This window comes from Pimephales promelas, chromosome 23, assembly GCF_988280905.1.
Source record: "Pimephales promelas chromosome 23, fPimPro1.hap1.1, whole genome shotgun sequence".
Taxonomy (NCBI): Eukaryota; Metazoa; Chordata; class Actinopteri; order Cypriniformes; family Leuciscidae; genus Pimephales; species Pimephales promelas.
Genome location: NC_142791.1, coordinates 9,319,388 through 9,332,500, shown reverse-complemented (window position 1 = coordinate 9,332,500; position 13,113 = coordinate 9,319,388). Strand labels below are relative to the sequence as shown.

Genomic DNA, 13,113 nt, shown 5'->3' with positions numbered 1-13,113 from the left:
GCTAAGAGAAGGATCTGTGGTCGGAAATATCGCTAAAGATCTAGGTTTGGATGGTTCTAAGATCATAGATCGTAAACTACAAATTGCATCTGAGACTGGTAAGCAGTATTTTGCGTTGGATTTGGAAAAAGGTGATCTTATTGTGAACGAGAGAATTGATAGAGAGGGTTTATGTGGATACAATGTCCCGTGTGTTTTGCCTCTTCAAGCCGTTTTAGAAAATCCTCTTCAGATGCATCGAGTCGAGATTGAAGTACAAGATATCAATGACAACACGCCCCATTTTAAATCTAATGAGCGTTCACTGAACATTCCAGAATCTATTAATTCAGGAGCAAAATTCCTCTTAGAGAGCGCTATTGACTCAGATGTACAGTCTAATTCTTTAAAATCATACAGTCTGAGTATAAATGATCATTTTGTTTTAAACGTGAAAACTCAGGATGCGGTCAAAATTCCAGAACTAATGCTCAAGCTACCTCTTGACCGAGAAAAACAGGCAGTTCATAAGCTAATATTAACGGCAGCTGACGGAGGCAATCCAGTGCGCACGGGCACATGTGAGATCACTGTTGTAGTTTTGGATAATAATGACAATGCTCCTGAATTTGAAAAGCCTTTCTATGAAACTGTTGTTGATGAAAACGAAATAATCCATAAAGAAATTTTAAGAGTCAAGGCTATAGATTTAGATGAAGGGTTAAATGGAGAGATTGAATATTTTTTTTCAGACCAAACATCCGATACAGAATTGTTTAATATTAACCAACAAACTGGGGCCATCACAGTTAAAGGACAACTTGACAATGAAAAAGCAAGCTTACATAAATTTGATATAGTTGCAAAGGACAAAGGAAATCCTCAAATGGAAGGCCACTGCAGTGTAAAGATAAAGGTAAATGACGTAAATGACAACGCACCTGAGATAATTATAACTTCACTCTCAAGCCCGATTCCTGAGAATTCCTCAAATGGCACCGTAGTTTCATTAATTAGTACAAAAGATGCAGATTTAGGAGAGAACGGGAAAGTAAAACTTTCGTTGGCTCCCGGGACACCGTTTAGATTGAGCCCTACCGTTTCCAATCATTACGCACTAGTTACTGACGGTCCTCTAGATAGAGAAACTTACTCTGAATATAACATTGAATTAAACGCTGTTGATGCAGGTTCCCCACCGCTATCTAGAGGGAAAACAGTCACAATCGGCATTTCAGACGTAAATGACAACCCTCCGATGTTTTCTGAGAAGTCCTATACGGTTTACGCTAAAGAAAACAGAGCTCGTGACTCAATATTGTGCTCAGTCTCCGCCTATGACCCGGACTTGGGCGAAAATGCAAAAATCTCCTACTCTGTTTTAGATTCTAAAGTTCAGGATGTGCCTGCATCTTCTTACATTTACATAAACTCAGAAAACGGCAGCATATTTAGCATGCAGTCATTTGACTACGAGAAAATCAAAGTGTTTCAGATCCTCGTTCAAGCTAAAGATCATGGCTCTCCATCTCTGAGCAGTAACGCCACTGTTCATGTGTTTATTCTGGACCATAACGATAACGCTCCTGCTGTCATTTACCCGTCCACATCCATGGGGTCTGTTCCTCATCAGAGGATGCCCCGTTCTGCTAAAGCAGGACATCTCGTCACTAAAGTAACAGCAGTGGACGCGGACTCGGGTCATAACGCCTGGCTTTTCTACAGGCTCGCGGAGGCCACGGACGCGTCACTGTTCAGTGTGAATTTACACACGGGAGAGGTGAGGACTAAACGCGCTGTTTCAGAGCAGGATGACCCCTCTCAGAGACTGATGATAGAGATAAAGGATAATGGAGAACCGATTCAGTCCACCACAGTCACAGTGGATATACTGATAGAGGACGGGTTTCATGAACCCATCTCAGACTATAGAGAGAAAACGATCGAGCCCAACAAGAAAAGCGGTAAAATTGCTTTATATCTGATCATCTCTTTGGCTTCCGTGTCCTTGTTGTGTCTGATGACGTTTTTCATCTTACTGGTGAAATGTGCGCGAGGCAGTAGAGGTGGTTCAAGCTGCTGTATCAGGCGAACTGAATCTGGATACAAGAACCCCAACAGAAACCTGCAGATCCAGCTCAACACTGACGGACCCATTAAGTATGTGGAGGTTCTGGGAGGAGACATGATGTCTCAGAGTCAGTCCTTTGGCTCCTATCTCTCTCCAATGTCAGAATTCAGTGATCTCACCCTCGTTAAGCCCAGCAGCACCACAAACTTTACAGACACGCTAAACGTGCTTGATGCGTCATTACCAGACAGCGCGTGGACGTTCGAGAGTCAACAGGTGAGCGCGTTAAATTGTTTATATTATATTTTGAATATTATGTTTTATGAATAAAGATTTATATTATATGGCGTTATAGATTTCATTATGTGAAAACCCTATTATAACCACTTTTATAATCACAAAGTAACACAGTTTTACATCAAAACTGATTACTGGAGCTGTGTAGTTTTTATAGCGCCGATAAAAATACAGTGTTTGAACTTATCTCTGCTCTCATACTTTTGCATACGTGTGTTGCATGTTTGAGCACCGACGTTTTCTGCAGCATCTATTGTTGGGCAAGATGACCCACGCTACACTTTATTTTTTTACTCTTGGCCATAGATGTACAACCGAATTCGTACGAATTGGTCGTGAGATAGTGTTGGTACAACATATCATATCAACACGTTTAATACATGGCAACGCTCTTTTTGTCATTTCATCGGATATATCCATTTGTGAGATTTTAAAAACAGGCCAGGTTTTGAGGTCAATTTAACTAATTTTGTGTCTCTGGAAAATAGTGATCATTTATAAATATCAGTTTGGTGTTTGTAAATCAGGGAACTGCAGGTACATTAATATGCTTTCTAAATGTTTTAAATTTTCACAGAAGTCTCAATTGACCCTATAAGAGGGCATTTTACCCATAGTGGGGCAAATAATTTTACAATTTGTGCTATTAAAAATGAAATATGTATCATCATTCTGCCTGCTAAACCTAAATCTACAAGTAAATGCTCATTTTTCTTATTTTTTTAAATACAGATTTATGTTTTGCATGTTTATTTCTAAATATTCTAATTATCTGTAATTGCTAAAACAAGTCATTGGAAACAGTCGTCGTTTCCACGTAAAGTGAGCTAAACAAAACCTGGATATCATCTGTATGGGTGTTGCGTGTGGCTTTGCTCTGCCTCTTTAAGACGGATTCGTGTTGTGACTGGTGAGCCCTCGTCCAATAGTGGGACCGCACTGCACAAAGGGATCTACTCCCTCCCTCTGACATAATGCTGAAAACCATTACGCACAGACCTGAGACAAAATGCACTGCACTCGCTGCAATGAATTTCACAACGGAATATAGCTTGGAGTTCTATACATTTTAAAATGTCACATTATATTTTTTGACGGCTTACACGCGTAAGATGTATGTCAGGATACTGGTTTCAACGATAATTTATCGTGTTTGGAAATGAGGACTCAAATACAAAGGAGAATTTTGTTCTGGCGGGCGCTGTGGCTGTTGTGTTTCGCTGTTTTGTGGAGCGAGACAGACGCACAGCTTCGTTATACAATACCGGAGGAGCTGAAGGAGGGATCCATTGTTGGAAATGTAGCTAAAGATCTCGGTTTGGATGTATCTGAAATATCTAATCGTAAATTACGGATAACATCTGAGTCTGGTAAGCAATATTTCAGTCTGAATTTGCGGAACGGCGAGCTGCTTGTTAATGAAGTAATAGACAGAGAAACCCTGTGCGGACAAAGCGCGAGCTGTGTGTTACCATTACAAGTCATAATCGAGGATCCTCTTCAGTTTTATCGAGTCGAAGTGGACATTCAAGATATTAACGACAACTCTCCAATATTCTTGTCGGAAATAAACACAATTGAGGTAGCAGAGTCAACGCCAACTGGAGCGAGGTTTCGACTGGAACCTGCTCAAGATCCTGACGTTGGAACGAACTCCTTGCGCACATATGCGCTTAATAAAAATGAACATTTTGTTATGCACATAAAAAACGAAAAAGACGGAACAAAAGTCCCAGAAATAGTTTTAGAGAGATCTGTAGATAGAGAGAAAAATGCTGTGCACCATCTCATTTTGACAGGTATTGATGGAGGTGATCCAGTGAGGTCAGGGACCACCCAGATTACTGTAAATATTCTTGATGCAAATGATAATGCTCCAATATTTGAACACGACTTATATGAAGTTAAAGTAACGGAGAGCACAGTCCCGGGTACAATGATACTTACAGTAAAAGCTATTGACTTGGATGATGGTATAAACGGCGAGGTTGAGTATTCGTTTGCGGCGCATACACCTGAAATAATTCAAAATGTGTTTGCTATTAATCCTGTGACAGGCGAATTAGTCGTTTCCAAGAATCTTGATTATGAAATCAGCACCTCATATAAAATTGACATTCGGGCCAGAGACAAAGGGCCACTTGCAATGGAGGGGCTTTGTTCAGTCCAGGTGAATGTTTTAGATGTGAATGATAATGCACCTGAGATCACAATCACCTCCTCACCTAAACCTGTTCGAGAAGATGCGCCCGTTGGGACTATGGTAGCATTGATAAATGTTAAAGATTTGGATTCAGGCGTAAACGGAAACGTAACACTTCGCATGTCACCAGGCAACCCTTTTAAATTAAAGCCAACATTTTCGAACCATTACGCACTAGTGACAGATTCACAGTTAGATCGGGAAAATTTTCCTAGATATGATATTGAGCTTAAAGCGTCAGACTCTGGATCACCTCCACTGATATCTAGCAAACTCATTACAGTAAATATATTAGATGTCAATGATAATCCTCCTGTTTTCTCTGAACGCGTGTACTCGGTTTATATTAAAGAAAACAGTGCCCCGGGATCAATTTTAGCATCAGTGACAGCATCAGATCTGGATACGGGAGAAAATGCCGAAATTGTCTATTCAGTTCTCGACAATAATGCTCGAGACGTACCGGTCTCTTCATATGTATACATAAACTCAGAAAACGGTAGTATTTTTAGCATGCACTCTTTTGACTATGAGAAAATCAAGGTCTTTCATATGATAGTGCTTGCCAAAGATCATGGCTCTCCATCTCTGAGCAGTAACGCTACTGTTCATGTGTTTATTCTGGACCGGAACGATAACGCTCCTGCGGTCATTTACCCGTCCACATCCATGGGGTCTGTCCCTCATCAGAGGATGCCCCGTTCTGCTAAAGCAGGACATCTCGTCACTAAGGTAACAGCAGTGGACGCGGACTCGGGTCATAACGCCTGGCTCTTCTACAGGCTCGCGGAGGCCACGGACGCGTCACTGTTCAGTGTGAATTTACACACGGGAGAGGTGAGGACTAAACGCGCTGTTTCAGAGCAGGATGACCCCTCTCAGAGACTGATGATAGAGATAAAGGACAATGGAGAACCGATCCAGTCCACCACAGTCACAGTGGATATACTGATAGAGGACGGGGTTCATGAACCCATCTCAGACTTTCGTGAAAAAACTATCGAGCCCAACAAGAAAAGCGGCAAAATAACTTTATACTTGATCATCTCTTTAGGCACCGTATCAATTTTATCTGTGTTGACATTGTTCACGTTGATTGTGAAGTGCGTTAGAAGTAGCATCGGAAGTTCAAGCTGCTGTATAAGGCGAACTGATTCTGGATACAAGAACCCCAACAGAAACCTGCAGATCCAGCTCAACACTGACGGGCCCATTAAGTATGTGGAGGTTCTGGGAGGAGACATGATGTCTCAGAGTCAGTCCTTTGGCTCCTATCTCTCTCCAATGTCAGAATTCAGTGATCTCACCCTCGTTAAGCCCAGCAGCACCACAAACTTTACAGACACGCTAAACGTGCTTGATGCGTCACTACCAGACAGCGCGTGGACGTTCGAGAGCCAACAGGTGAGACAAAATAAAACTTTTGCTACATTCAGAGCTGTCATATCTAAAAACAAATATGTCTCTAAAATCGCATTGTGTGTTTTGCGAGTTCATTCATTTTATATATATATATATATATATATATATATATATATATATATATATATATATATATATATATATATATATATATATATATATATATATATATATATATTATATATATATATATATATATATATATATGTGTGTGTGTGGGGGGGGGGGGTCTGTGTGTAAAAACAGCCTGTGTATTTTAAGTGCGTATGCTTTGTGTGGGTTAAAGGGTGCTGAGAACAATTCATTGAGCACATTTCAGAACCGCAGCTGTGGACAGCGACACGCTCATAACGTTGATAGTTTCCTAGTTTCCCCAAATAGAATACATTTTAACTGGTTGTTAATATGACTTCAGCTAGTTAATTTGGAGATATCACTCGATTGAATTTAGTTTTATTACTTTTTGTTCAATGTCTTCTTTTTTTCGCAGCATCATTTTGTGGTTGTATGCAAGAAGACACTTTCCACATAAAAAGAGTTAAAATTTGCTTCTTGTGTAAACATACCATCAAAATTCCATTTGATACTATTTTACATGTAAAGACAATATTTTGTCCAGTCGTATAAATGCAAGTAGCCTACACCTTTTAGTTGTTGTTGTTTTTTCCCCCCATTTTGTAACAATTCAGTTCTAGGGGGAAATGAGCATGTTCCCCTTTAAGAGAGACTCTGTCCTCTATTGGACAGCAGCGCATTGAGCTCAGTGCCAATAAGATGCGAGACTACACAAAGGGATCTACTCCCTCCCTTAGCAGGAGAGGGCTACAATGAGTGATATGAGCTGAAGGAGAATGCACTCGCGGTTATGACGCTGATCACTACAAAACCGACCCCTCGATCGAAATGGATTTGCGATCTTAATAAAAGAAGGAAATCGACGTGTTTTTCTGGATATATGCGAAGCACTCATTGATGGAAAGATTCAAAGCATCGTGGAAATGAGAAGCATCCGAGTGTGGAAACAGGCAGCGCGTTGGCTGTTTGTTTTCCCTCTGTTGTGGAATACAATTGGAGCTCAAATTCGCTATACTATACCGGAGGAACTAAAAGAAGGGTCTGTTGTTGGAAACATTGCAAAGGACATTGGTCTGGACATTTCAGACATCGCTAATCGTAAGTTACGGATAGCCTCTGATTCTAGTACGCAATATTTTAGCGTGGATACAAGGAATGGTGAGCTGATGGTCAATGGTAGAATAGACCGAGAGGCGCTCTGTGGACAAAGCGCCAGTTGTCTGATGCCGTTACAACTGGTTATAGAAAATCCATTGCAGTTATATCGTGTGAATATAGAGATACAAGATATAAATGACAATGCACCGAATTTTCATACAAAAGATAATGTTTTGAAAATAGGGGAATCGGTTGCTGTGGGCGCAAAATTTCCATTTGAAAGTGCCGAGGATTTAGATGTCGGTAGCAATAGTCTCAAATCCTATACTTTGAGTAATAACGCTTTCTTTCGTTTAAATGTGAAAACACTGGAAGATGGTAAGAAAGTACCAGAGTTAATAATTGATAAACCACTTGACCGAGAGAAACAGTCTGTGCATAAGCTCATTTTAACAGCTTTAGACGGTGGCGATCCTGTCAAATCTGGAACTATTATGATACAAGTAATCGTTCAAGATATTAATGACAATGAGCCAAAATTTGAACAATCGCAATATAAAGCATCTGTGCAGGAGAGTACGACACTTGGTTCAAGCGTCTTAACTGTAAAAGCCACTGACTTAGATGAGGGTCTTAATGGCGAAATACAGTATTTTTTCGGTGCACATACACCAGATCACGTGAGAAATATTTTCAGTATCAATGTTGAAACCGGAGATATTACAGTGATTGGAAAACTAGATTACGAGTTGACAAAATTATACACGTTTGATGTCTGCGCTAAAGACAAAGGGAGCCCAGAACAGGAGGGCCATTCTTCAGTGAGGCTGGACATCATTGATGAGAATGACAATATTCCCGAAATCATTTTGACATCTTTACCTAGCCCAGTGTCAGAGAATGCATCAGTCGGTACAGTTGTAGCTTTAATCAACGTAAAAGACTTAGATTCTGGTAATAACGGGAAAGTAAATCTTACCATCTCCTCTCGTTTTCCTTTTAAACTAAAACCAGCATTTGACAATCACTACTCTTTGGTAACTGACTCACTCTTGGACCGCGAAGCTAATGCAGAATATGACATAGAATTAGAAGCAAAAGATTCTGGTGCACCATCTTTAAAATCTAGGAAAACTTTAAATGTAAAAATACTTGATGTGAATGACAACCCTCCCGTATTCTCACAGACCTCGTACACAGTGTATATAAAGGAAAATAGCCCACCAGGTGCTTCATTGTTTTCAGTATCTGCGTCTGATATTGACCAAGATAAGAACGCAATACTGAGTTACTCAATTCTAGATTTAAGCTCAAATCACGTTCCAGCATCATCTTATTTTTATATCAACTCTGAGAACGGAACTATTTACAGCATGAGCTCATTTGATTATGAGAAAACAAAATTGTTCAGTGTTCTAGTTCAAGCTAAAGATCATGGCTCTCCATCTCTGAGCAGTAACGTCACTGTTCATGTGTTTATTCTGGACCGGAACGATAACGCTCCTGCTGTCATTTACCCATCCACATCCATGGGGTCTGTGCCTAATCAGAGGATGCCCCGTTCTGCTAAAGCAGGACATCTCGTCACTAAAGTAACAGCAGTGGATGCGGACTCGGGTCATAACGCCTGGCTTTTCTACAGGCTCGCGGAGGCCACGGACGCGTCACTGTTCAGTGTGAATTTACACACGGGAGAGGTGAGAACTAAACGCGCTGTTTCAGAGCAGGATGACCCCTCTCAGAGACTGATGATAGAGATAAAGGATAATGGAGAACCGATCCAGTCCACCACAGTCACAGTGGATATACTGATAGAGGACGGGTTTCATGAGCCCATCTCAGACTATAGAGAGAAAACTATCGAGCCCAACAAGAAAAGCGGTAAAATTACTTTATACCTGATCATCTCTTTAGCCGCTGTGTCCTTGTTGTGTCTGATGACGTTCTTCATCTTACTGGTGAAATGTGCGCGAGGTAGTAGAGGTGGCTCAAGCTGCTGTATCAGGCGAACTGATTCTGGATACAAGAACCCCAACAGAAACCTGCAGATCCAGCTCAACACTGACGGGCCAATTAAGTATGTGGAGGTTCTGGGAGGAGACATGATGTCTCAGAGTCAGTCTTTTGGTTCCTATCTCTCTCCAATGTCAGAATTCAGTGATCTAACTCTCGTTAAGCCCAGCAGCACCACAAACTTTACAGACACGCTAAACGTGCTTGATGCGTCATTACCAGACAGCGCATGGACGTTCGAGAGTCAACAGGTGAGACGCAGAATTATTAATTACCTCAGCATCGATATATATTTTTATGTGTTTTTGTTATTTTAAACAGTGCAAAAAGACATTTTTAAGATATAGGCCTACACATGGTGTGCGAGCGGATGTGTGTGCGTTTGTGGCCTTGTAAACAACATTATGGGGACAAAATGTCCCCACAAAGATGGCAATATCCGATATCCGTTGTGTCTTTGGTCCCTATGAGGACAACGATTGTGTTTATTTGAAATGTAAAATGCAGAACGTTTTCTGTGATGATGGGTAGGTTAATGGACCCATAAAACCACAACAAAAAGCTACTTGGTTCAAAGCTCAAAGCTACTTGGTTTATTTGAGCATAACCATGACAGAGATGAGGATCAGTATTATGATATATATATATATATATATATATATATATATATATATATATATATATATATATATATGAAACTGAGATAATGTCGAAGTTTTTTTTTTGTTTTGTTTTTGTGTGTTCAGCACTTTGGACTGGACAGCTCCCATAACGACATGACAGTTTTATGCTGGTTTGGAAGACATTGTTGCATCATTTGTTTACAAAATTATAATAATAATAAAATAAAAGTTAAAAAAACAAAAACATAAATGAACAAATAAAATGTCTCAATTATTCACCACAATTTTAAAGAACAGCTAAATTACTCTAGCTCTTCCCTAGCTGTTATGCTCAAATGTGCAGTGCACCCACTTTCATGATGTTTTGCGTACAATAACATTTGCTCATCTACCTACGAAATAACTCTGAGATAAGCTGCATTGGATATTTTCTAGCACAACTCTCCACTAGATGCCGCAGCATCACAGAGGGCTGGTTATGCCTTTAAGAAACCGCAGAGCATTTATTGGATGAGTGAGCGTTGAGCTCTGTACCAATCGTGCTTTAGACAGTACAAAGGGATCTACTCCCTCCCCCAACCAGAGGAGTACAATGATGAGCTGTAGAGCGAGAGGAAACATGAGCGCTTTATGAGGCTGATCACCACAACGAGGATGCGTTGAATAAACGTAATTGTTTGAAAATGGAGAACAGCATTCTGTTTTTCTATGGATATAAGATCAAGATTTGTTGATGGGAATATCAAGCGCAACAGAGAAATGAGGCACAGGAGGATCAGAGGGTGGAAATGGGCAGCGCTTTGGCTGTTCGCTTTCTCTCTATTGTGGAATACAGTTGGAGCTCAGATTCGCTACACAATACCTGAAGAGTTAAAGGAAGGATCTATCGTTGGGAATATCGCGAAGGATCTTGGTTTTGACATCTCAGATATCGCCGATCGTAAGTTGCGGATAGCATCTGAATCAAATAGACAGTATTTCAATGTGGATTCAGGGAAGGGTGATCTGGTAGTAAATGGCAGAATAGACAGAGAAACGCTTTGTGGACAAAGCGCCAGTTGTCTGATGCCACTGCAGATCGTTATTGAGAATCCATTACAGATGCATAACGTAGAGATAGAAATACAAGACATTAACGACAATGCACCAAACTTTCACAATAAAAATGGCGAATTATACATATCTGAACTGACTGCTCCAGGCACTCGATTTCCCCTTGAAATTGCCGAGGACCTCGATGTTGGCAGCAATAGCCTAAAGACTTATTCTCTGAGCAATAACAACTTCTTCCGTTTAAACTTAAAGACACTTAAAAACGGAAGACAAATACCAGAGCTAGTGCTTGATAACTCATTAGATAGAGAGAAACAGTCAGTTCACAAGCTAATATTAACAGCTCTGGATGGCGGTAATCCGGTAAAATCTGGCACATCTTTACTGCAAATCATTGTTCAAGATTTTAATGATAACGAACCGACATTTGAAGTTTCTGCATATAAAGCATCTGTTCTAGAAAGCGCCGTTGTTGGTTCAAGTGTGATCAAAATAAAAGCAACAGATTTGGATGAAGGTCCTAATGGTGAGATACAATATTCATTCTCTGCGCACACGCCTGAACTTGTAAGAAATGCGTTTACTGTGAACGCTGAAACCGGCGAAATAACAGTAACTGAAAAATTAGATTACGAGACTACCAAATCATATACATTTGATGTATGTGCTAAAGACAAAGGGAATCCAGAGCTCGAGGGACAGTCATCGGTTCAGATTGATATCATAGATGAGAATGACAACCCCCCAGAGATTATTCTGACATCTTTACCGAGCCCTGTACCTGAAAATGCAACGGTGGGAACTGTGGTGGCTCTGATTACCGTCAAAGATTTGGACTCCGGTAATAATGGTAAAGTCGAGCTAATTGTCTCCCCGGATGTTCCGTTTAAATTAAAACCGTCCCATAATTATTATTCTTTGATAACTGACTCATTTCTTGACCGCGAGGTTCATTCAGAATATAGTGTAGAAATACTGGCCATAGACTCTGGTGTCCCACCATTAAAAACTGTGAAGACTATATATATTAAAGTTCTTGATGTAAATGACAACCCTCCAGTATTCTCACAGACCTCATATAACGTTTACATTAAAGAAAACAATCTTGCAGGCACTTCATTGTTTTATGTGTCTGCATCTGATATTGACCAGAATAAAAACGCTCTACTCACTTACTCGATTTTGGATTTAAGTTCTAATCACGTTCCAGCATCATCTTATTTTTATCTCAACTCTGAGAACGGTACTATTTACACCATGAGCTCATTTGATTATGAGAAAATTAAACTAATAAGTATCGTAGTTCAGGCTAAAGATCATGGATCTCCATCTCTGAGCAGTAACGCCACTGTTCATGTGTTTATTCTGGACCGGAACGATAACGCTCCTGCTGTCATTTACCCGTCCACATCCATGGGGTCTGTCCCTAATCAGAGGATGCCCCGTTCTGCTAAAGCAGGACATCTCGTCACTAAGGTAACAGCAGTGGACGCGGACTCGGGTCATAACGCCTGGCTCTTCTACAGGCTCGCGGAGGCCACGGACGCGTCACTGTTCAGTGTGAATTTACACACGGGAGAGGTGAGGACTAAACGCGCTGTTTCAGAGCAGGATGATCCCTCTCAGAGACTGATGATAGAGATAAAGGATAATGGAGAACCGATCCAGTCCACCACAGTCACAGTGGATATACTGATAGAGGACGGGTTTCATGAGCCCATCTCAGACTATAGAGAGAAAACTATCGAGCCCAAAAAGAAAAGCGGTAAAATTACTTTATATCTGATTATCTCTTTGGCTTCTGTGTCCTTGTTGTGTCTGATGACGTTCTTCATCTTACTGGTGAAATGTGCACGAGGCAGTAGAGGCGGCTCAAGCTGCTGTATCAGGCGAACTGATTCTGGATACAAGAACCCCAACAGAAACCTGCAGATCCAGCTCAACACTGACGGGCCCATTAAGTATGTGGAGGTTCTGGGAGGAGACATGATGTCTCAGAGTCAGTCCTTTGGATCCTATCTCTCTCCAATGTCAGAATTCAGTGATCTTACCCTCGTTAAGCCCAGCAGCACCACAAACTTTACAGACACGCTAAACGTGCTTGATGCGTCATTACCAGACAGCGCGTGGACGTTCGAGAGCCAACAGGTGAGACGCAGAATTATTAATTACGTCAGCATAAATATATATTTTATGTGATTATTTTATTCTTATAAACAGTGCATAACAGCCCATTCTCACTCCCAAGGCGTCACCTAACTGACGCCTTGGGAAGCATT

General features: G+C 40.8%; 1 protein-coding gene, 1 long non-coding RNA gene and 1 pseudogene across 29 annotated transcripts in view; 2 read left to right on the top strand and 1 right to left on the bottom strand.

Annotated features, from left to right (window-relative positions):
• The window catches only part of LOC148969395 (uncharacterized), a 154,976-nt gene that overhangs the window by 102,263 nt on the left and 39,600 nt on the right, over nucleotides 1–13,113 (bottom strand). The window lies entirely within an intron of this gene.
• LOC120482043 (protocadherin gamma-C5) overlaps nucleotides 1–13,113 on the top strand; it is an 84,975-nt gene that overhangs the window by 50,605 nt on the left and 21,257 nt on the right. For 2 of the 28 annotated variants that reach the window (XM_089126213.1, XM_089126212.1), the window contains exon 1: nucleotides 105–2,326. The exons of 23 other annotated variants lie outside the window; for them this stretch is intronic. In XM_089126213.1, the coding sequence (XP_088982339.1) occupies nucleotides 233–2,326 (2,094 nt within the window). In that variant the 5' untranslated portion in view covers nucleotides 105–232. Of the gene's footprint in view, nucleotides 1–104; nucleotides 2,327–3,323; nucleotides 5,955–6,779; nucleotides 9,410–13,113 lie in introns of those variants that run through there. 3 more of the 28 variants (XM_089126202.1, XM_089126203.1, XM_089126208.1) reach the window with 3 other exon arrangements.
• On the top strand, nucleotides 10,202–13,033 carry LOC148969397 (protocadherin gamma-C5 pseudogene; annotated as a pseudogene).